At 47.1% G+C, this 23,364-nt stretch overlaps 1 protein-coding gene across 1 annotated transcript in view; it reads left to right on the forward strand.

Moving 5' to 3' along the window:
* Nucleotides 1-10,189, forward strand: part of syndig1l (synapse differentiation inducing 1-like) — a 147,271-nt gene extending 137,082 nt beyond the window's left edge. Inside the window, exon 4 of the mRNA XM_055640136.1 lies at nt 9,917-10,189. Coding sequence (XP_055496111.1) covers nt 9,917-10,075 — 159 coding nt within the window. The 3' untranslated portion in view covers nt 10,076-10,189. The remainder of the gene's footprint in view (nt 1-9,916) is intronic.
* Nucleotides 10,190-23,364: the final 13,175 nt, after the last annotated feature.

A 23,364-nucleotide genomic window follows, 5' to 3' on the forward strand; every position in this document is an offset into this window, starting at 1 on the left:
ACCGAGAGAGATGTGTGACAGCAATTCATTCTTCCCCGCACAATTAAAGCATGGACTAGTCAGAACCCTACATTTTTACTGAATACCTTTTGCCAACTAAATTTAAGGATGATGGCTCTTCACCCTTGTTAAAACTCATTTTCTGGCTTAAGTATGCAGTTTCCATGGGACCTCCAGTTTAAATTCCAATTTGGAACGTTTTGGAGGACCAAGCAACCTCGAACCGAGAACGGTGATCAAATCTGTCACCAAACTATAGTATCTGGGTGGAATTTAGTGTAACCGAGAAACAATAGCTTACCGTTGACCTGTTTTTTTACAAGGCATTGTAAGTGGTAGTGCATTGTACAAGACCTTGGTGAAACCCAATTCTAGGAGCAGACAAGGGTGTACAATTTTGGTCGCCCAATTATAGGAAGGATGTCAACAGAATAGAGAGAATACAGAGGATATTTACTAGAATGTTGCCTGGGTTTCAGCAACTAAGTTACAGAGAAAGGTTGAACAAGTTAGGTCTTTTCTCTTTGGAGCGCAGAAGGTTAAGGGGGGACTTGATAGAGGTTTTTAAAATGATGAGAGGGATAGACAGAGTTGACGTGGAAAAGCTTTTCCCACTGAGAGTAGGGAAGATTTAAACAAGGGGACATGAATTGAGAAGTTAGTACATTTAAGTTTATAACTTAACATGAGGGGGGACATTTCTTTGCACCTCAGAGAGTGGAGGGCTGTGTGGAATGAACTCATCCAGTGAAGGTGAGTGCAACCGGCAAGATTTCGTTTTATCATATTAAAAAATAAATTAAGATATTATATAACCATATAAAAGGAATGGAAGGTTACAGGTCTGAGCGCAGGTATCTGGGACTAGAGGAGAATGTGCCGTTCGGCACGGACTAGAAGGGTCTGCCTGGCCTCATACCATGCTGTCCATTGTTCTCATCCATATATTTATCCAATATATTTTTGCATGACTCTGGACACGAACCTGGTGCACCACTGAAAGTGAGGTCCTCATTCCACATAAGCTCATCACTTGAGTAATTAGTGAGTGCCCCGTCACGTTACCCCTAAATTCTGTAAATTATTTAAATTATGTCTTATCATATGTTTTAATGTACTAGTTATACACTGAGATGTAGTGATAGGCTATAATCTTGTTTGACCCTCTTGGGAGACGAGCTTGCCCCCCAACCCCCTCCCCAAGCAAAACCTGAAATGACGCCCCTGTTTGATAGCTCCGGAACCTAAAGAATTAGCACTGCAACACTGGTCAGAACCCTTTAATTGCCTAACCTTACTTACCCTGGCCCAAATGCACCCACACAACACAGCGTCTTCAAACATAGAAACATAGAAACATAGAAAATAGGTGCAGGAGTAGGCCATTCGGCCCTTCGAGCCTGCACCGCCATTCAATATGATCATGGCTGATCATCCAACTCAGTATCCCGTACCTGCCTTCTCTCCATACCCCCTGATCCCTTTAGCCACTAGGGCCACATCTAACATCCCTCTTAAATATAGCCAATGAACTGGCCTCAACTACCTTCTGTGGCAGAGAATTCCAGAGATTCACCACTCTCTGTGTGAAATTTTTTTTTTCCCATCTCAGTCCTAAAGGATTTCCTCTTTATCCTTAAACTGTGACCCCTTGTTCTGGACTTCCCCAACATCGGGAACAATCTTCCTGCATCTAGCCTGTCCAGCCCCTTAAGAATTTTGTAAGTTTCTATAAGTTCCCCCCACAATCTTCTAAATTCTAGCGAGGCTGCTTCCTTTATTCAGCCCTTAACCGCACTGAACATCTACTGTTGGTGCTACATTTGATAGCATGACTACCTTGCCTGACTACTTTACAGAACTATGTACATATGAGTGCAATGCAGGAGTACCTCAGCGGGACAGGCAGCATCTCTGGAAAGAAGGAATGGGTGACATTTCGGGTCGAGACCTTTCTTCAGACTGCGAGTCAGGGGAGAGGGAGGAGGGCGATATGGAAGGGTAAGGTGTGAAAACACATATCAAAGGGGACGGGGGTCAAGAAAATGCAGAATGGTTCATTGTTGGCTGAGGGGAAGATGATAACGAAATATAATAAGCAATATTTAATCATGAGGACAGTGAAACTGGTGGGAGAACTAGGATGTGGGAGGGATGGAGAGAGAGGGAAAACAAGGGTTACTTGAAGTTACAGAAGTCGTTGGGTTATAAACTGCCCAAGCGAATTATCAGATGCTGTTCCTCCAGCATTGTGTTACTCCAGAATGTTGTGTCTATGTGTTGGATGGAACTGCAGATGCTGGTTTAAACCGAAGATGCGCACAACATGCTGGAGTAACTCAGCGGGTCAAACAGTTTCTCCGGAGAAAAGGAATAGGCGATGCTTCGGGTCCAGACCTTTCTTCAGGCTGAAAGTCAGGGGAAAGGGAAACGACAGTGATAGAGAGAGAAATAGAACAAATGATTGGAAGATGTGCAAAAAAACCAAAATGATGATAAAAGAAACGGTCCATCGTTAGCTGTGGGCTCGGTGAAAACGAGTTACAGACAATGAGACTCAACAAGACAACTTTGAAGGGTTTGTTGGCTGCGGGGAAGGTGACAAGGAGGCGTACGATTAGTAAAATTAGTCAGGAGGACAGTGAAACCCGTCGGGAAACTAGGGTGAGGGAGGGATGGAGGGAGAGGGGAAACCAGCATCTGCAGTTCCTTCCTACACTCAACGTAAAAGAGCAGTAGTTAAGATGAACTGAATGGCTTCCATTCCTGCCTGGTTCTGGTGGCATAGAAACATAGAAAACATAGGTGCATGAGTAGGCCATTCGACCCTTCGAGCCTGCACCGCCATTCAATATGATCATAGCTGATCATCTAAAATCAGTACCCTGTTCCTGCCTTTTTCCCATATCTCTTGATATGGCAACGATGACTGGTCAACCATGACATTTTAATAATAATAATAATAATAATAATAATAATAATAATAATAATATCTTTTATTGTCATTGCACGTCAGTGCAACGAGATTTAGTAGCAGCTCCAACCGATGCAAAAGAAAGTAAAATAAATAAATAAGCTGTGTGTCGTGACCATCCGCGGGAGACAGTCCATGGGGGTGGGGGGATTCAGCAGGGCTGGTTCAGAGTCGCTATAGCTCTGGGAATGAAGCTGTTTCTGAGTCTGGAGGTTCGGGCGTAGAAGGCCTTGTAACGTCTGCCGGAGGGAAGTAGTTCGAACAGTTCGTTACAAGGGGTGTGAGGAGTCTTTATGGATGCTGACGGCCTTCCTGAGGCACCGTGAGTGGTAGATGCCCTCCAAGGCTGGTAGCTGTGTCCCAATGATCCTCTGCGCTCTGTGGACGACGCGCTGAAGAGCTCTCCTCTCCGCCTCCGTGCAGCTGAGATACCACACAGAGATGCCATACGTTAATATGCTCTCTGTGGTGCAGTGGTAGAAGGTTGTCAGCAGCTGTTGGGGCAGACCAGTCTTTTTTAATGTCCTCAGGAAGAACAGTCGTTGCTGTGCCTTCTTGACCAGCGCAGCGGTGTTTGTGGACCATGTGAGGTCCTCTGAAATGTGAGTGCCCAGAAACTTAAAGCTGGACACTCTCTCCACACTGTCCCCGTAGATGGAGATTGGGGCGTATTCTCCATTATGTGACCTCCTGAAGTCAATAATCAGCTCCTTGGTTTTTTTTTTTTTTTTTTTTAATCAAAAAATTTAATCAATATTTACACTACAATAAAACAAGCCAGAACCCACCACCATAAATACAATACAAACATATATCCATAATAAACTATTATACAATTATGATACAATCCTTATTGAGGATACATTCAACACCCTGCGGAGCCCAGCGGTCCCTTGTGTCAGGGTGCCCTGCAAAGGGAATAATCACGATGGTCTTGGAGGTGTTTAATGACAAGTTGTTACACAGTCCGCCAGGTTCTGACCCCCGCTCTGAAGAGGGAGTCGATCACACCGTTGGTTAGTAGCCCAATCAGCCCGATGGTGTGGTGTCTAATGCAGGAAACACAGTCGGGAGTCGAGCATGGGGCTCAGTACACAGCCCTGTGGTGTGCCGGTGCTCAGTTATTTGTGCCCCGTTGGTTGAAGATGTTACATGGCTGCTTATTAACCGTGCAATGAGGAAGGGGAACTGAACAGCCCTTCGAGCAGCAGGGCTCCCGATACAACACAGGAATCCATTTCATTTCCTCGACTCTCTTTATTTGTATGAACCGGCTAATTGCCTATTAGGCCAAAGGATGTGTTAGAGTCAACTGCAATATATTACACTATCTAATGTGCTGATCGCACAATTATAGTGTTCCTTGTTAGACACTGTTACACTTTGTGACAGATGGTATGAGATCCATTAACAATCGGAATCAATTACACAGTAATGGATCTGGCTGCTATTGTGTCAGAGTGAATGGACCTGCTTAGGTAAAGTTTAGCTGCAAGAATTGTAATTTCTTCTCAAGCTTCTCCGTCATGTTTGTACATTGTTGCCGACAGGCAGTGTCACATTTTATCGCATGCGCTGGCTATTTCACAGGGAGAGGGAGAGGTTGAAGCTGTAACAAAAAGGCTCCAGTCAAACTGACTAACGGTGGCTTGGTTCATAGTGACAAAGGTAGTCTTCTCTTGATTTTACTCAACTTGGTCTGAAAACATGAACCTGATTGATTTCTCCAACTTCAAGTAACCCTTGCACTCCCCTCTCTCTGTTCTAGTTCTCTGACTAGTTTCATTGGCCTCCTGATTAAATTTTACTGATTGTATGCCTCGTTGTCACCTTTCCCTCGGCTAATAATGAACTGTTTCACATTTCCTTGAACTTCGTCCCCTTTGATCTGTGTTTTCACACCTTACCCTTCCTTATCTCCAGTCTCCCTCTCACTGAAGAAGGGTCTCGACCCAAAATGTCACCCACTCATAAGGTCATGTCATAAGTGATAGGAGCATAATTTGGCCTTTTGGCCCATCTAGTCTACTTTGCCATTTAATCATGGCTGATGTATCTCTCCCTTCTAACCCCATTGTCCTGCCTTCTCCCTATAACCCCTGACAACCGTACTAATCAAAAATCCATCTATCTCGTCCCTCACCCACCCTAGTCTTCTTCTTGCGTATGGTGTGCACAGCCTAAAGTTGTAGGTCAAGGGTAGACATCCAGGCCAGAACAGCATCAGTTACTGGGTGGATGGCTTTGATGCCACCAGGGAAAAGCCCCAGTGGGCAGTCAGTGTGGGACATCGTGAATACTCTGGTCCCCACCAGTCGTCCTACTAATTTCACTGTCGTCCTTCTTAGTTTCACTGACTGTATCCACTCGTTATCACCTTCTCCACAGCCAACAATGGAGCATTGTGGGCTCCACCTTACCTTGATTGGCTTTGATTTGTTCTTTTCACACCTTTCATTCATTTGTTCTTTGTACCTTGCCATACCTCAAGTTTCCCTCTCCCCTCACTCTCAGTCCGAGGAAGGGTCTCGACCCGAAACGTCACCCATTAGTTTTCTCCAGAGATGCTGCCTGCCCTGCTGGGTAACTCCAGCATTTTGTGTCTAACCCTCTGGACCACACAGTCTTCAACTATCATCACTACACACTGGTCCGGCTGGGATGAAACAGTCATATCTGGTTCCCTTTATCCATCAGTCTGATCAGAAGCCACTCGTGGTTTAGTTTAGTTTAGAGATACAGCGCGGAAACAGGCCCTTCGGCCCACCGGGTCCGCGCCGACCAGCGATCCCCGCACATTAACACTATCCTACACCCACTAGGGACAATTTTTACATTTACCAACCTAATTAACCTACAAACCTGTGCGTCTTTGGAGTGTGGGAGGAAACCGAAGATCTGGGAGAAAATCTACGCAGGTCAAGGGGAGAACGTACAAACTCCGTACAGACAGAACCCGTAGTCGGGATTGAACCCGGGTCTCCGGCGCTGCATTCGCTGTAAGGCAGCAACTCTAGAGGATGGCGGGACTGTCATATGAGGAAAGATTGAAAATACTAGGCTTGTATTCACTGGAGTTTAGAAGGATGAGGGATGGATCTTATAGAAACATATAAAATTATAAAAGGACGACAAGCTAGATGCAGGAAAAATGTTCCCAATGTTGGGCGAGTCCAGAAACAGGGGGCCACAGTCTTAGAATAAAGGGGAGGTCATTTAAGACTGAGGTGAGAAAAAACTTTTTCACCCAGGGAGTTGTGAATTTGTGGAATTCCCTGCCACAGAGGGCAGTGGAGGCCAAATCACTGGATGGATTTAAGAGAGAGTTAGATAGAGCTCTAGGGGCTAGTGAATCAAGGGATATGGGGAGAAGGCAGGCACGGGTTATTGATTGGGGACAATCAGCCATGATCACAATGAATGGAGGTGCTGGCTCGAAGGGCTGAATGGCCTCCTCCTGCTTCTATGTTTCTATGTTTCTACTGCTACGCCACCGTGACCGCCTGCAGGGAGGTTGCGTAAGTTTGTCCCTCCACCCACGTCATTAGTACTGGTGTCAAACAACAATTAATCCCCAGCACATTTATGTCCCAGCACAAATATTTCACATCCTCTGAAAACTTGCCACTAGATTCTCCCATGTAATTACGTACAGTTCTTCTCCTGACCGCGTAGCACGCAACAAAAGCTTTCCAGATTCGATCCCGACTGCGGTTGCTGTCTGTGCGGAGTTTGTACCTTCTCCCCGTGACCGTGTGAGTTTTCCCAGGGTGGGATTCCTCTAAGGGACGCCATTGGTCTAAGCAGGATCCCGACCCGAAACGTTGCCTATCCATGTTCTCCTAAGATGCTGCCTGACCCGCTGAGTCGCTCCAGCACTTTGTGTATTCTTTTGCAAGCCGGCATCTGCAGTTCCTTGTTTCTATATCTTTTATCATAGAATGTTGCTGTGGTTAGGGTCATGAGTTCCTGAGGAGTCATAGAGTCATACAGCGTGGAAGCAGACCATTCGGCCCAACTTGCTCACACCCCACGACCAACATGTCAATAGACAATAGACGATACACAATAGGTGCAGGAATAGGCCATTCGGCCCTTCGAGCCAGCACCGCCATTCAATGTGATCATGGCTGATCATCCCCAATCAGACTCACAACTCTCTGTGTGAAAAAGCGTTTCCTCGTCTCCGTTCTAAATGGCCTACCCCTTATTCTTAAACTGTGGCCCCTGGTTCTGGACTCCCCCAACATCGGGAACATGTTGCGTGTCCAAACCCATGATAATCTTACAAGTTTCAATAAGATCCCCTCTCATCCTTCTAAACTCCAGAGTTTAGTTTAGAAATACAGTGTGGAAACCGGCCTTTTAGCCACCGAGTCGGTGCCGACCAGCGGTCTCACCCCATTCACTAACGCTCTCCTGTACACACACGGGGAACAATTTAGAATTTTTACCAAAGCCAATTAACTGGAGCACCCGGAGAAAAGTGTGGGAGAAAACCGGAGCACCCGCAGGTCACGGAGAGAATGTACAAACTCCGTACAGACAGCCTCCGTGGGCAGGATTGAACCCGGGTCTCTGATTGCTGTAAATGGCAGCAGCTCAACCGCTGTGCCACCGTGCCACCCTAACTGATTTATTTATTTATTTATCTATCTATTCTATTTATTTATCTATTTATTTATTTTTATTTATTTATTTATTTATCTATTTATTTATTCATTTATTTATTTGTTATTTATTTATTTATTTATTTAATGAATCTGGATTAAATGAACAGAAACACAGGAGTGGTGGGAGTGCTCAGGTTCATGCTAGGATTATCCTGGCTGGCAAAGTGATGGCTAAGACCAGGGGTGTGGGGAAAGGAGAGAGAGAGAGAGAGAGAGAGAGAGAGAGAGAGGGAGATGCAGAGACAGTGAAAAAGAGGGAGACAGAGAGAGAGAGAGAGAGAGAGAGAGAGAGAGAGAGAGAGAGACAGAGAGAGAGAGAGAGAGACAGAGAGAGTGAGACAGAGACAGAGAGAGAGAGAGAGAGAGAGAGAGAGAGAGAGTGAGACAGAGACAGAGAGAGACAGAGACAGAGAGAGAGAGAGTGAGACAGAGAGAGAGAGAGTGAGACAGAGAGAGAGAGTGAGAGAGACAGAGAGAGAGAGAGAGACAGAGAGAGTGAGAGAGAGAGAGAGAGAGAGAGACAGAGACAGAGAGAGTGAGAGAGAGAGAGAGAGAGTGAGAGAGAGACAGAGAGAGTGAGAGAGAGAGAGAGAGACAGAGACAGAGAGAGAGAGTGAGACAGAGAGAGAGACAGAGAGAGAGAGACAGAGAGTGAGACAGAGACAGAGAGAGTGAGACAGAGAGAGAGAGAGAGAGACAGAGACAGAGAGAGTGAGACAGAGAGAGAGAGAGAGAGACAGAGACAGAGAGTGAGACAGAGACAGAGAGAGTGAGACAGAGACAGAGAGAGTGAGACAGAGAGAGAGAGACAGAGAGAGAATATTAAAAACATTTAACAATGTGTTTTTAAGAGATCGTCCGTGTGTTTCACGGTGAAAGGGAACTACATGTACTTTACATCAGTTTTTATGAACTTCGTTTAAGATTTAATGACCTCTGCATCGATGTACTTTGAAGCGTTCAGATACATTTGCCCCAAACTCTTGAATTCTACCACACAGCCAGGGGATTTACAGTGAAATCAATGAGAAACACTTTGTGAGTTTGTGAGTTTTCACTTAACGCAACATTTTTCTGGGATGTGACGCCTCGTAAACTGAGGAGTAGCTGTCGTTGATGGTTCAGATGTTTATGGCGCGTGGCACGGGTTGGTACTGGTTGGCAGACAAGTGCCCGCCCTGGGCAAGACTGCATTCGAACCTGGGCTGAATGTTGGGGACGCAGCCCAGACCATCACACAAACCAACCTGAAGAAGGGTCTCGATCCGAAACGACACCCATTCCTTTTTCTCCAGGGTTGCTGCCTGTCCCGCTGGGTGACTCCAGCTTTGTGTGTCTCCCTTCCATTGACTCCTTTTACACCTCGCGCTGCCTCGGCAAGGCCCGGCCACTCCCTCTTCTCCTCCCCTCTCCTATCGGGCAAGAGATATTAAAGTTGTGAAAACGCACATCTCCAGATTCTGGGACAGTTTCTTCCCGGCTGTTATCAGGCAACTGAACCATCCTACCACAACTAGAGAGCGGTGCTGAACTACTATCTACCTCGTTGATGACCCTCGGACTATCTTTGATCGAACTTTACTGGCTTTAACTTTCACTGAATGTAATTCCCTTATCATGAATCATGGGGTGGCAGGGTGGCGCAGCGATAGAGTTGCTGCCTTACAGTGCTTGCAGAGTCAGTGACCCGGGTTCGATCCCGACTACGGGCGCTGTCTGTACGGAGTTTGTCCGCTGTCCCCGTGACCTGCGTGGGTTTTCTCCGAGACCTTCGGTTTCCTCCCACACTCCAAAGACGTACAGGTTTGGAAGTTAATTGGATTGGTATAAGTGTAAATTGTCCCTAGTGTGTGTAGGATAGTGTTAATGTACGGAGATCCCTTATCATGTATCTATACACTGTGTATGGCTCGATTGTAATCATTTGTTATTTTTCACGCTGACTGGTTAGCACGCATCAAAAGCACTGCACCTCGGTCCACGTGAAAATAACAGACTAGTCTGAACTTTGATAGACAAAAATGCTTGAGAAACTCAGCGGGTGAGGTAGCATCTGTGGAGTGAAGGAATAGGAGACATTTCGGGTCGAGACCCTTCTTCAGACTGATGTGGGGGTGGGGGGACGGGAAGAAGATAGGAAGAGGCGGAGACAGTGGGCTGCGGGAGAGCTGGGGAGGGGAGGGGGAGGGGAAGGAGGGAGAAAGCAAAGTCTGAACATTGGGACCTGTGTGTTTGGCATCGCCAGTAACAACGCTTTCTTCATTTGCAGACCAGCAAGGCCATTGCCAAAGGGGACTACCAGCGGGCTACCTCGGCATCGCGAAGGGCTCTCTTCCTGGCCGCCCTCTCCATCACCATCGGCACGGGCATTTACGTTGGGGTGATCGTGGCTCTCATTGCTTACCTGTCCAAGCCGGGTCACGTATAGCGTGGAACCGCCCACCCGCTCGGCGCGATGATCCTCGAGAGACTCTTCTTCACCCGTTTGATTATCTAATGTCCACTGCCCCTGTCCATTGAAGTAAATTGTGTGTGTTATCCATTGTCTGGCCATTTTGGGAGTGAGGTGCGGACGGTGGGGCCCACCTGGCATGGGGGAGCTTGTTCTCATAACCCCGTGTGGGGGGGGGGGGGGGGGGGCTTTGAGCGGCCGGGGGAGGGGCGGCCTTGAGTGACCAGAAGGGGTGCCAGAGAGTCCACTGGCTGCACTTTGACCCCTTTACCGCTAGCAGCCATGGGAGCCACCCTGGCAGAGGAGGGGACACTTGACTATGGGGGAGACTATGGAAGAGAGAACTAGCCTTCCAGTTAATCTACCACAGGGGGACGGTGGTTCTGGAGTGCGATGGCTTTGCCTTGTCCCACTCTACTGATAGCCTGAAGGGGGAACATGGCGGAAAGAGGAGATGTGGGAATGAACTGTGGAGGATGTGAAGTGAGCTGGGGGTTACAGCTCTTGTACAAATATAATTAAACTGGTCCAGAGCAAGCGTGAACAAGCCAATGATATGCAAATAGCCTATTCGCTGTTGCTTAGCAAGCTTTGCCCTGGGTCACAGACCCACAGTGAGCCAATTATGCCATAATTAGCTGCACGATGTTACTGTAGCTGAGTCATAAAGGCTACTTTGTTTGAACAAGCTAGATCCATTTTACTAAACGCTGTTCGAAATATAAGGGCCCATGTCCCTCCATAAACCTACAATCACCATGTTTTATTTTGGGAGAGTCGAGGACCTTCTGAAAATTAAATGTGACTTTTGTGATAGGTTTTTTAAAAATTGATTTAATCTCCAACTAATATCGCTTTCCCAGGCCTATTATCAGCCCAGATGTCAGACACGCAGATGTGACAAGCTAAAATACAACAACAAAAAGTCACCTTGGTCTAACTACTGACGAATATATATATATATTTTAACCATTAACTTCCTACTTGGTATTTGCATTAAGATAGAGACAAAATGCTGGAGTAACTCAGCGGGCCAGGCAGCCTCTCTGGAGAAAAGGAATGGGTGACGTTTCGGGTCGAGACCCTTCTTCAGACTGAGAGTCGGGGGAGAGGGAAACGAGAGATCCAGACAGTGATATAGAGAGATATAGAACAAAAGAATGAAAGATATGCAAAATAAAAAGCAACAATGATTAAGGAAATGTGGAGCTCATAATGGTCCATTGTTGGCTGTGGGCTAGGAGATAATGAGGTTATACAGGCAGTGAAGCACAACAGGCCGTCAGTGAAAGATCCTGGCATTCTGCAATTATGCATATTGCCTGAATATGTGTAGGAAGGAACTGCAGATGCTGGTTTAAACCGAAGATAGACACAAAGTGCTGGAGTAACTCAGCGGGATAGGCAGCATCTCTGGAGAGAAGGAACGGGTGACGTTTCAGGTTGAGATGTTTTGGGTATGAAGAAGGGTCTCGACCCGAAATGTCACCCGTTCCTTCTCTCCAGAGATGCTGCCTGTCCTGCTGAGTTACTCCAGCTTGTTGTGTCCATCTTACCTGAGTAACTGGTCCCTCCAAAATCAGATGTTTAATTTCATTTTAAGTTTTCCCCTAATTTTCTGGATTCCAGAAAGAGACGTTTGTCCAACGAGCTCATTATTGGGTTGCTCCTGTCTACTACAATACTTTTGCTTGTATAAAATAGCCTAATGTTATGCAAAATGCCAACAGACAGAAGCCAGGGCACCGACAGGGAGTTTAGTTCAGAGATACAACATGGAAACAGGCCCTTTGGCCCACCGAGTCCACGTCGCCCATCGATCACCCGTTCATACTAGTTCTATGTTATCCCACCTTCACATGCCCTCCTTAAACACTAGGGGCAATTTACAGAGGCACGGTGGGGCAGCGGCAGAGTTGCTGCCTTACAGCGCCAGAGACCCAGGCTCGTTCCCGAATGTGGGTGCTTGTGTGTACGGAGTTTGGACGTTCTCCCCGTGACCTGCGTGGGTTTTCTCCTGATGCTCCGGTTTCCTCCCCACACCCAAAGGACGTACAGGGTTAGAGGTTAATTGGCTTCGGTAAAATCGTAAATTGTCCCTAGTGTGTGTAAGGTGGTGTCAGTGTGAGCGGATCGCTGGTCGGCGTGGACTCGGTGGGCCAAAGGGCCCGTTTCCAGACTGCATCTCTGTAAGCTAAACTAAACTAAACCAATAAGCCCACGTGTCTTTGGCACATGGGAGGAAACTGGCGCACCCACAATAAACCCCATGTGATCGCAGGGAGAATGTGCAAACTCCACACAAACAGCACCTGCGGTCAGAATGGAACCCGGTTCTCTGGCGCCGTGAGGCGGCAGCTTTACCCGCTGCGCCCCAACCATGCCGCCCAAAGACCAAAGGACTGCCTTCGTAACGTCAATGTTTAAAGGGGCTTGAAAGTCACGTCCATATTTAATTCTAACGACAAAATGCTGAGCAGAGAGACATCGTACACCAGGGTTCTGGCGAGTGATAAATTTAAACCAACACAAGGAATTACAAGCCAGTGACAAATTTAGTGCAAATGAAAAACCTCTGAGATGGGATTACACAGAAATAATTTATTTACTGTTGTCTAAGTTAGGAAGTGGAATAATGTTTATAGCACACTTAACCAAATGGCAAATTCTGCAATAACAACAATGTGAGCCCTTAACTGTCAGAGATTATATAAAGTGAATAAATCTCCTGCTGCCTCACATCACACATCATTGGCAATATCTGTCCAAACTTGATAACACCCCAGCAAACATTGTTGGTGTTGTGTTTCGTTTTAGTTTAGTTTAGTTTACTTTAGAGATACATTGTGGAAACGAGCCTTACGGCCCACCGAGTCCGCACAGACCAGCGATCAACCAGTACACTAGTTCTATCCTGCACACTAGGGACAGTGTATAGAGGCCCATACCTGTAACCTAACATACAAACCTGTACGGAGGAAACCGGAGCACCTGGAGGAAACCACAGACAGCAACCGTGGTCAGGATTGAACCCGGGTCTCTCCTCAATCGCGGACGAGGTCATGGAATTAAGGCCGGCAAGTGGCATTAGTGTAGATAGGCACGAGGGCCAGCATAGGCCTGATGGGCCGAAGGTCCTGGTTCTCTGTTGTATATTTCAGTGATGCCCTTGCATCAATGGTCTTATAACTGAAGAATCATGAGCCCAGTATCCCGCCATGCCAGCTGAGATATTTTTAATTCAGCACATTAAATAAATTCAGAATTGAATTATAAAAGACCAGAAACCAAAAACTGACAGTAAAACTAATGGATCAATGTTAAAAAAACCATTTGCTTCACTCATGTGCTATGGGGAAGGAGATGTGTCACCCTCCCCCCAGCCTTGTCTGCAAATGACTTCAGATCCAAGGGTGGAGGAAGGAACTGCAGATGAATGAATGAATGAATGAATCTCTTTATTGTCATTGCACATGGTACAACGAAATTTAAAAGTCAATCCCACGGTGCGATTCACAAGAGCAGTTTAAATATATAAGATAAGGTAAAAATACATACATATAATAAAAAAATTAAAAAATTACAGATAAATAACAATAGCAGCTGAGGTAGAGCCATTCAGTTGAATGTGAGTGTTATTTCTTATTTTGCATTATGATGCTGCTTTACACCGAAGATAGACACAAAATGCAGGAGTAACTCAGCGGGACCGGCAGCATCTCTGGAGAACATCGAGTCAGAGTGATACAGTGGGGAAACAGGCCCTTCGGCCCAACTTGCCCACACCAACCAACATGCCCCACCTACACTAGTCCCATCTGCCTGCTTTTGGCTCTTATCCCTCTAAACCGATCCTATCCATTGTACCTGTCCAAATGTTTATTAAACATTGCGATAGTACCTGCCTTAACTACCTCCTCTGGCAGCTCGTTCCACTCACCTACCACCTTTTGTGTGAAAAAGTTACCTAATCAGGTTCCTATTAAAATCTTTTCCCCCTCAACTGAAACCTATGTCCTCTGGTTCTTGACTCCCCTATTCTGGGCAAGAGACTGTGTGTTTACCCGATCTATTCCACTCGTGACTTTGTACACCTCTATAAGAACACCCCTCATCCTCCTGTGCTTCAAGGAATAGAGTCCCAGCCTGCTCAGAACCTCTTGGTAGCTCAGGTCCTCGAGTCCTGGCAACATCCTCGTAAATCTCCCCTGAACTTTTTCCTACTTGATAACATCTTTTCTATACGATGGTGACCAAAACTGACGAAGGGCCTCGACTTGAAACGTCACCCATTCCTTCTCTCCAGAGATGCCGCCTGTCCCACTGAGTTACTCCAGCATTTTGTGTCATATCTTCCACCTAAACTGTAACATCTTTCTACTTCACTCCGAAGTAGCCGGAGTTCAAGGGCAATCTCCTCTCGGGTGGTCAGCGAGTCGTAGCCGGTGGCCGCTGTGTTCCGAAAGTGGGTAAAGCAATGCGGAGAGAGGTTAGTTAACACCAGAGGTCTCTGTGAGATCCAGCCCTGAATCACCCACGACTGATAACATTTCATTGCACAGCGGGAACAGGCTGCCCGTGATAATATTAGCAGATTCAAAAGGGAGCGTACTAAACTAATTATGGATTTGAAGAGTGTAAAGGAATAAATGCCATAGATATTTTAAACTGCAGGATCGCTGATTTGTAACGCATTACCTAACAGACATGATGTTTGTATATCGTAAAGATTTTATGGGGCCCCCCTCCCCTCTTTGGTCACAATCTTCTAAATTCTAGCGTGTACAAGCCGAGTCTATCCAGTCTTTCTTCATATGAAAGTCCTGACATCCCAGGAATCAGTCTGGTGAACCTTCTCTGTACTCCCTCTATGGCAAGAGTCTTTCCTCAGATTAGGAGACCAAAACTGTACGCAATATTCCAGGTGTGGTCTCACTAAGACCCTCCGTTTTCACTTCCGGATGAATGGTCTCAGTAGACAATAGACAATAGGTGCAGGAGTAGGCCATTCGGCCCTTCGAGGCAGCACCGCCATTCAATGTGATCGTGGCTGGGGAGTCTCATCCCCATCCAACCCCTATTCCCATGCCTCACCTTTCCCGCAGGCTCCTGGATAAATCTTCCGAACTTCCACTCACTTCCGAATTGTTCGGAAACTCGGGTGGCACGGCGTCGCAGCGGTAGGATTGGATGCGGTTGTATGCAGTAGAATTAGAGTGGATGTGGAGAGGATGTTTCCACTGGTGGGAGAGTCTAGGACTAGAGATCTCAGCCTCAGAATTAAAGGACGTTCTTTTAGGAAGGAGATGAGGAGGAATTTCTTTGGTCAGAGGGTGGTGAATCAGTGGAATTATTTGTCACAGAAGGCTGTGGAGGCCAAATCAGTGGATATATTGAAGGCAGAGATAGATAGATTCTTGATTGGTACGGGTGTCAGAGGTTATGGGGAGAAGGCAGGAGAATGGCGTTAGGCGAGAGAGATGGCGGTGTAGACTTGATGGGCCGAATGGCATAATTGAACTCCTATCAGTTAAGAACATATGATCTTATGATCTGATGAATGACATCCTCCCCTCCCCTCCCCAACATCTTTGGCCCTTGGCAACCTGCTTGAGGCACAAGTCCAACCCCATCCCCCTCTGACCACCTCCAACTTCCCAAGTCATTCCTACAGTACACACTCACTACTTTGAATGGCACAGTGACGCAGCGCTGTAGGGCAGCTGCCTCACGGCGGCAGAGACCCGTGTTCGATCCTAACCTCGGGTGCTGTCCGCTTGTGGTGTTTGCGCGTTCTACCTGCGTGACCGTGTGGGTTTCCTCCGGGTGCTCCGGCTTCCTCCCACATCCCAAAGACGTGCGGGGTTTGTAGGCTAATTGGCCCTCTGTAAATTGCCCCTGGTGTGCAGGGAGTGGGGAAGTGGGATAACACAGAACTGGTGTGAAAGGGTGATCGCTGATCGGCGCGGACTTGGTGGGGACAAAGGGCCTGTTTCCATGCTGTATCTCGAAACCAAAGAGGCTGGTGAATCCGTGGAATTCATTGCCACAGACGGCGGTGGAGGCCAAGTCAGTGGAGATTTTTAAGGCAGAGATAGATATATTCTTGATTAGTGCGGGTATCAGGGGTTATGGGGAGAAGGCAGGAGAATGGCGATACAGATCAGCCTTGATTGAATGGCGGAGTAGACTCAATGGGCCGTTTGGCCTAATTCTGCTCCTATCACTTATGAACATAAACTAAACTAATAAACCCCAGCGGTTGACAAAAATGCGGGAGAAACTCAGCGGGTGAGGCAGCGTCTATGGAGTAAAGGAAATAGGCAACGTTTCGGGTCGAGACCCTTCTTCAGACCCCCAGTGTTGGGTTCACGCTCAGTGGCAGGCTCTATTTCAGCAGTGTACACACTATGAAACCTTGTGGACAGTAGCAAGGAAGGTTTACCGTCGCCGTGCAGGTTTCTGAGTTCCATTTCTTTCTTGGCAGTGAAGCGTGTGTTAGTTTGCACTCCCTCCTCGCCCCAGACCCACACGCTGTTCTAGTCTGAGCGGCCAGGTGGATAAAGCCACACCTCTCCCAGTCTGTCAGACCATCCCCATCCCCCTCCCCTTCCACAGCTCCTGCTCAGTGGCATAATTGTATGATATTGATGAAACATTGTACTTTGTATAATATTTATTAAACATTGTAACATCATTTATAAAACCAATGGTTGTATGGTGTGGAATTTTTGAAGGCTTGGGGGTACTGGACGGGTAACTAGTGCGGTGCAGCGGTAGAGTTGCTGCCTTAAGGGACTCGGTCCCTGGAGGGAGACCGCTTTTCAGGGCTCCCGCAACGGCGACTTCTCCCGCCCGAGTTGCGGGGTTGAAGAGCTCCTGGAGCGGGGCCTTACAGCACCGCCCCGCGCGGCTTGGAATGGCCGCGGGACTCTGCGAGCGCACGCCGGGGGCTCCAACATCAAGACCCAGTGCGCGACCTCGCACCACCTGGCGTGGCTTTAATGGTCGCGGGACAATCGCCATCGCCAGCCGGGGGCTTTGACTTTGTCTCTGACATCGGGGGGGGGGGAGAGTGCAGTGGAGAGAGAAGTTTTTTTGGCCTTCCATCACAGCGATGTGTTGGATGTTTATGTAAATTATGTTGTGTCTTGGGTCTATTTGTTTGTAATGTATGGCTGCAGAAACGTCATTTCGTTTGGACTTCAAGGGGTCCAAATGACAATTAAATTGAATCTTGAATCTTGAATCTTGAATCTTGATCTTAAGGGCCTGTCCCATTTAGGCGACTCTTTAGGCGACTGCCAGGGACTAGTTTTAATGGGATTCACCCACGACAACTGGCGACAACCTACGACAACACCTACGTCAACCACACATTGTCCCCACATGGTGAAAATTTTGCAGTAATCGCCCAAAAAATCACCTAAGTGGGACTGGCCCATAACATCGCTAAAGATCAGGTTTGATCCTGACTACGGGTGCTCTCTGTCCGGAGTTTGTATGTTCTCCCCATGACTGTGTGGGTTTTCTCCAGGTGCCCCAGTTTCCTCCCACACTCCAATGACATGCAGGTTAATTGGCTCCTGTAAATTGTCCCTAGTGTGTGGGATAGGATTTGTGTACAGGTGATCACTGGTCATAGAGTCGAGTTCAAGACTAAGACTTTGCCTCCATCACAGTGTGGATGTGCTTGGTGAACTCACTGTGGTGGATGTTTAATTTGTGTTTATTGTATGTTTTGTTTTTATTGGCTCTGTGCATGACTGCAGGCAACATAATTTCGTTCAGACCGAAAGGTCTGAATGACAATAAAGGAATCTAATTCTAATTCTAATTCAAGTTTGCGTTCAGTATCACTTAACCAACTAAGGTACAGTGAAATTTGAGTTGCCATTCAGCCATGCTCAGTGAAAAGCAACAATAAACACAGCCACATAAAATAAAATGTAACATAAACATCCACCACAGGGGAAACCACATTCCTCACTGTGATGGAAGGCAATAAAGTTCAGTCACCTTCCTCCTTTGTTCACCCGCGGTCAGGGCCTTTGAACCCTCCGCAGTTGCCGTTGCCGACGGTCCGATGTCCGAGCCCTCGAGTCGGGATGATCGAAACTCCGACGTCGGGATGGATCGGAACACTCCGCGGCATGGAGCTCCCGAGTCGGCCTCTTCTTACCGGAGACCGCGGCTTCACGGTGGTTAGAGTCCACAGGTACCCGCGGTCAAAGCTCCGCCGGCGACTCTCGGCAAAGGATCGCAGCTCTGCTCCCGATGTTGATGTCCGCGTCGCGCCCGCGGCTTGAAGCTCCGGGCCGCTCTCCAGGAAAGGCCACACAACGCCACGTTGTAGGCCGCAGGGAGGGACTGTGATGCGAAACGGAGAAAAATCACATCTCCGGCGAGGTAAGTGACTGATAAGGTTTCCCACGATTCACCCCCCTCCCCACCCACATAAAATAAACCAAGAAACACTAAATCATACTTTTAAAACAAACTTAAAATAATAAAAACAGAGAGAGGACTGCAGACTGTTGGCGAGGCATAGTCAGAGAGACTTACGCGTGGAAACAGGCCATTGCTCACACCGGTCAACTTGTCCCATGTCCCACCTGCCTGCATTTGGCCCTGATCCCTCCAAACCTGTCCTATCCATGTACCTGAGTAAATGAGCATAAATGTTCAGCAAAATGATCGCCAAGACTACGCTTGGTCTCACCAATATATAGGAGCCCACAGCATGAACACTGGATACAGTACATGAGGTTCCTATCAGTGTGGTCTTATCACTGTGACCTATCACTATGGTCTCAGTACCTAAACTATGTTTTATGTATTATTATATTGATATAATATATTTATATATTAATTCCATTATATTTATATAATGTTATGTATTACATATATATATATAAAATGATAAATAATATATTATACTATATTAATACTATTACCAATACCAGTGTATCTTTCTCTTTTGTTTCACATAATGGAAGACTAAGAACCTGGAATTCCTGCCTAATGTATCTGTTGTACAAATAGGTCTGATATTCACAAAATGCTGGAGGAACTCAGCAGATCAGGCAGCATCTCCAGAGAAAAGGAATAGGTAACGTTTCGCGTCAAGACCCTTCTTCAGACTCTTCGGGTCAAGACCCTTCGTCAGGGGAGAGGGAAACAAGAGATATAAGATTAGTTTAATTTTGACAGATAGAATCTCTAAACTAAAGTTAACTAATAAACCCTCCCCCCCCACCCCCCTCCACTAGGGGGTTCAGAACCAGGGGAACAGCTTATGAAAAAGGGGTAAAGGGCCTGTCCCACTTTCACGACGTAATTCACAACCTTTTTTACTCGTAGACATTTAAGCAGTATGTCTCGGGAAGGTCGTTGGCGTGTGACTGAATTCTGAAGCTGTAGAATATATTCATAGGTCTTTCCTGAGTGGAAACGCAACTATGGTGAGTCGTTCATGCATGCTAGAAAAACGCTGCGACCTACTTGATGCCACTCCTTTTGTCCCTCCAGCATCCTTGTCCTCTAGGGGCCGGTCACGGTGGCGCAGTGTTAGAGTTGCTGCCTTACAGCACTCACAGCGCCAGAGGCCCGGGTTCGATCCCGACTACGGGTGCTGTCTGTACGGAGTTTGCACGTTCCTCCCGTGACCGCATGGATTTTCTCCGAGATCTCTGGTTTCCTCCCACGCTCCAAAGACGTACAGGTTTGTGGGTCAATAGGCTAGGTATAAAAGTAAAATTCTCCCTAAGTGTGTGTAGCATAGTGTTAGTGTGTGGGAATCACTGGTCGGCATGTACTCGGTGGGCCGAAGGGCCTGTTTCCGTGCTGTATCACTAAACGAAACCTAATTAAACTCTCAGCAGTCACCAGAGGCTTGTGGTTTACAGTCGAGCTGACACACGTCAATCAGCCTTTATTAAGAGCTGGAAGGTCTCAGCCTGTTTAGAGAAGCGATCAGGTGAGCTCTCTTATCTCGTGTGAGGGAGCAGGCTAGCAGCATTATTCCTGATCCCATTTCCTCGATCTGTGAACTCAAAGATGCCACTTTAATCTCTTTAAAAGCAATCGCTTGCAGTTTGCAGTCATTCGCTGCAGTGTGGGGGCTGTAGGGGAACTTCCAGACTCACAGATGTCACTGTGTCGAAAGATACATCATAGAAAAGAGGTGCAGGAGTAGGCCATTCGGCCCTTCGAGCCAACACCGCCATTCAATATGATCATGCCTGATCATCCAAAACCAGTACCCCATTCCTGCTTTTCCCCCATATCCCTTGATTCCGGAGAAAAGGGAGCGACTGTCTTAAGAAACACAGAAACATAGAAACATTGAAAAGAGGTGTACCCTTGATTCTGTTAGCCCTTAGACCTCTATCTCTTGAAAACATCAAGTGAATTGGCCTCCACTACCTTCTGTGGCAGCGAATTCCACAGATTCTCAACTCTCAGGGGGAAAAAGTGTTTCCTCATCTCAGTAATAAATGGCCTACCGCTTATTCTTAAACTGTGACCCCCCTGGTTCTGGACTCCCCCAACATGGGAAACAATTTTCCTGGATCTAGCTTGTCCAATCCCTTAATGATGTTATATGTTTCTATAAGATCCCCTCTTGTAAATCCCAGTGAATTCCAGTTATCTTTAATCAGTGTGGGCAAGTTGGGCCAAAGGGCCTGTTTCCATGCTGTATGACCCCACAACTCACTGACTCAACGATACTCAACCATAGCTTCACCCACCTGTCTGAGGGGACAGCCAGGCTCCCACACAAATACCATCGCTGCCTCTTTTCTAGGTTAACCCCGCAGGGAAAAGGCTGCCGTCCCATATGGTGCAACATAGACAAGCTGGGAGAACGGTGGGGGTTTGAAGAATCTGCTGTCTGACTGAGGGAACTGCAGGATAAAGATGGCATGGAGACATTGTGTGCAGGAAGGAACTGCGGATGCTGGTTTAAAACCGGCTCTGATTAGTACGGGTGTCAGGGGTTACGAGGAGAAGGCAGGAGAATGGGATTAGGAAGGAGAGATAGATCAGCCATGGTTGAACGACGGAGTAGACTTGATGGGCCAAATGGCCTCATTCTGCTCCTATCACTTCTGGAGAACATGGAAAGGCGATGTTTCTGGTCGGGACCCTTCTTCAAAAAATGTTGTTCTTCTGTTTCAGAAGGATCAATGGAGACAGACTTAGAATGTCTTCTTCCGTCTTTGATAGTCTGAAGAACGCTCACAGACATTGAGGGCCAAAGGGCCTCTTCTTGTGCTGTACTGCACTACGTTCTGTATTCTAGAACATTCTAGTCTGGAACATTCCGTCAGTGTGTAAATAGTTTGAATGTGCTGCACTGTGAATAAATACTTGGTCTTTTAGTACATAGTTCTGCATCTCATGGGTAGGACAGGTTTACAGGGATATGGGCCCAACACAAAGATTTACGAGGATGTTGCCAGGACTCGAGGGCCTGAGATATTGGGAGATACAGGCTAGGACTTTATTCCTTGAGGCACAGGAGGATGAGGATAATCTTATAGAGGTGTACAAAGTAATGAGAGGAGTAGATCGGGTAAACACACAGTCTCTTGCCCAGATTAGTGGAATCGAGAATCAGAAGGCACAGGTTTAAGGTGAAACATGTAATTATTTTACACAAAAGGCGGTGGGTGTGTGGAATGAGCTGCTGGAGGAAGTAGTTGAGGCAAGGACCATCGCAACATTTAAGAGACATTGAGACAGGTGCGTGGATAGGATAAGTTTAGAGGGTAAGCTTGCCAACTTTCTCATTCCCAAATAAGGGATAAAAGGTCAAAATACGGGACAAATTCCCAACGGCAAATTCGTTGACCGTCTCGGCCGTGGCTGGGTGAATGATGAGTTGGGCCCGGGTGCTGGACTGTACACAAAGCCCAGCCTGCGGGCCAGCTGAGGAGTTTTGGCCCGGGCCAAAGTCCAGCACCTCATCCAACTCATGAACCGATGATTAGCCCATGAGAAGGAGGGGTGGTGGTGGTGTTGGCAGTAAGTGAAGGTCCGAAGGTCGAACAGCTGGCCGGGCAGCCGACCGACGGGGCCGCGGGCGAGGCGCTGCTGCTGCTGCACTCCATGGGCTGCACTATGTCGGGACGGGTGAGGCGGGGCCGGACGCGGCGCTCCAACCCGACAGTCCTCTCGACCCGAGTGGTAGCAGTCAAATACGGGACAAGGGCGGTCCCATATGGAACAAACCAATTTAGCCCAATGTACAGGATGTCCCGGCTAATATGGGACAGTTGGCAACACTATTAGAGGGATATGGCCTAAGTGCGGACAGGTGTGACTATTGTTGGTTAGTATGGGATAGTTGGGCTGAAAGGCCTTTTTGTACGCTGTCTGACCTTATGACCCACAGTTTGTGCTACTTACAGCACCTATTTACAGCAATACTCAATACTGGCTACGATACTTCATTGGTTGGAGTAAATAGTAAATTGTAAATTGGGCCTAGTGTGTGTAGGATAGTGCTAGTGTGCAGGGATCGCTGGTCGGCGCAGACTCGGTGGGCTGAAGGGCCTGTTGCCGGGCTGTATCTCTAAAACTAAAAGTACAGCCAAAAGTCCCACAAGAATTCAATCCTCTCCCTTCCACTCGTGACGTTACAGTATGTCTCCATGAGCCATGCAAGTGTTTAAAAATAATGACTTCAAAATGGCAGGGATAAGACAGACAGCTGCCGTTCTGTTCCAAGTAATTGACTATGCATCAAGGCCTTTTACAGCAGTGATTTTATGAAGAGGCTGAAACATCTTAGCAGCTGAGCCTATGTGTATTAGGCTTTATTGATTTATTAAATTAAACCAAAGGGCAGCAACATAATGAACAGAAAAAGAAACACTTCACTCCTGCCTTTCCATCTGATTCAATACAAGTGCACTCCTTAAAGGTGGTCTTTCTACAGAGAATAATTGGTTGCAAACACTAAAGCGAGATCCACTTTGTCAAAAAATCTTTGCAAGACATGTCTCGCATTTATTACTGGCCCTCAGGTGATGGGACAACGAGAATCACAAGTCTGATCATGAGGTCATAAGGTCATAAGTGATAGGAGCAGAATAAGGCCATTCGGCCCATCAAGTCTACTCCGCCATTCAATCATGGCTGATCTATCTCTCAACCCCATTCTCCTGTCTGCTCCCCATTACCCTTGGCACCCGTACTAATCAAGAATCTATCCATCTCTGCCTTAAAAAATACATTGACTTGGCTTCCACAGC

This window comes from Leucoraja erinacea, chromosome 9 (genome assembly GCF_028641065.1).
Source record: "Leucoraja erinacea ecotype New England chromosome 9, Leri_hhj_1, whole genome shotgun sequence".
Taxonomy (NCBI): domain Eukaryota; kingdom Metazoa; phylum Chordata; class Chondrichthyes; order Rajiformes; family Rajidae; genus Leucoraja; species Leucoraja erinaceus.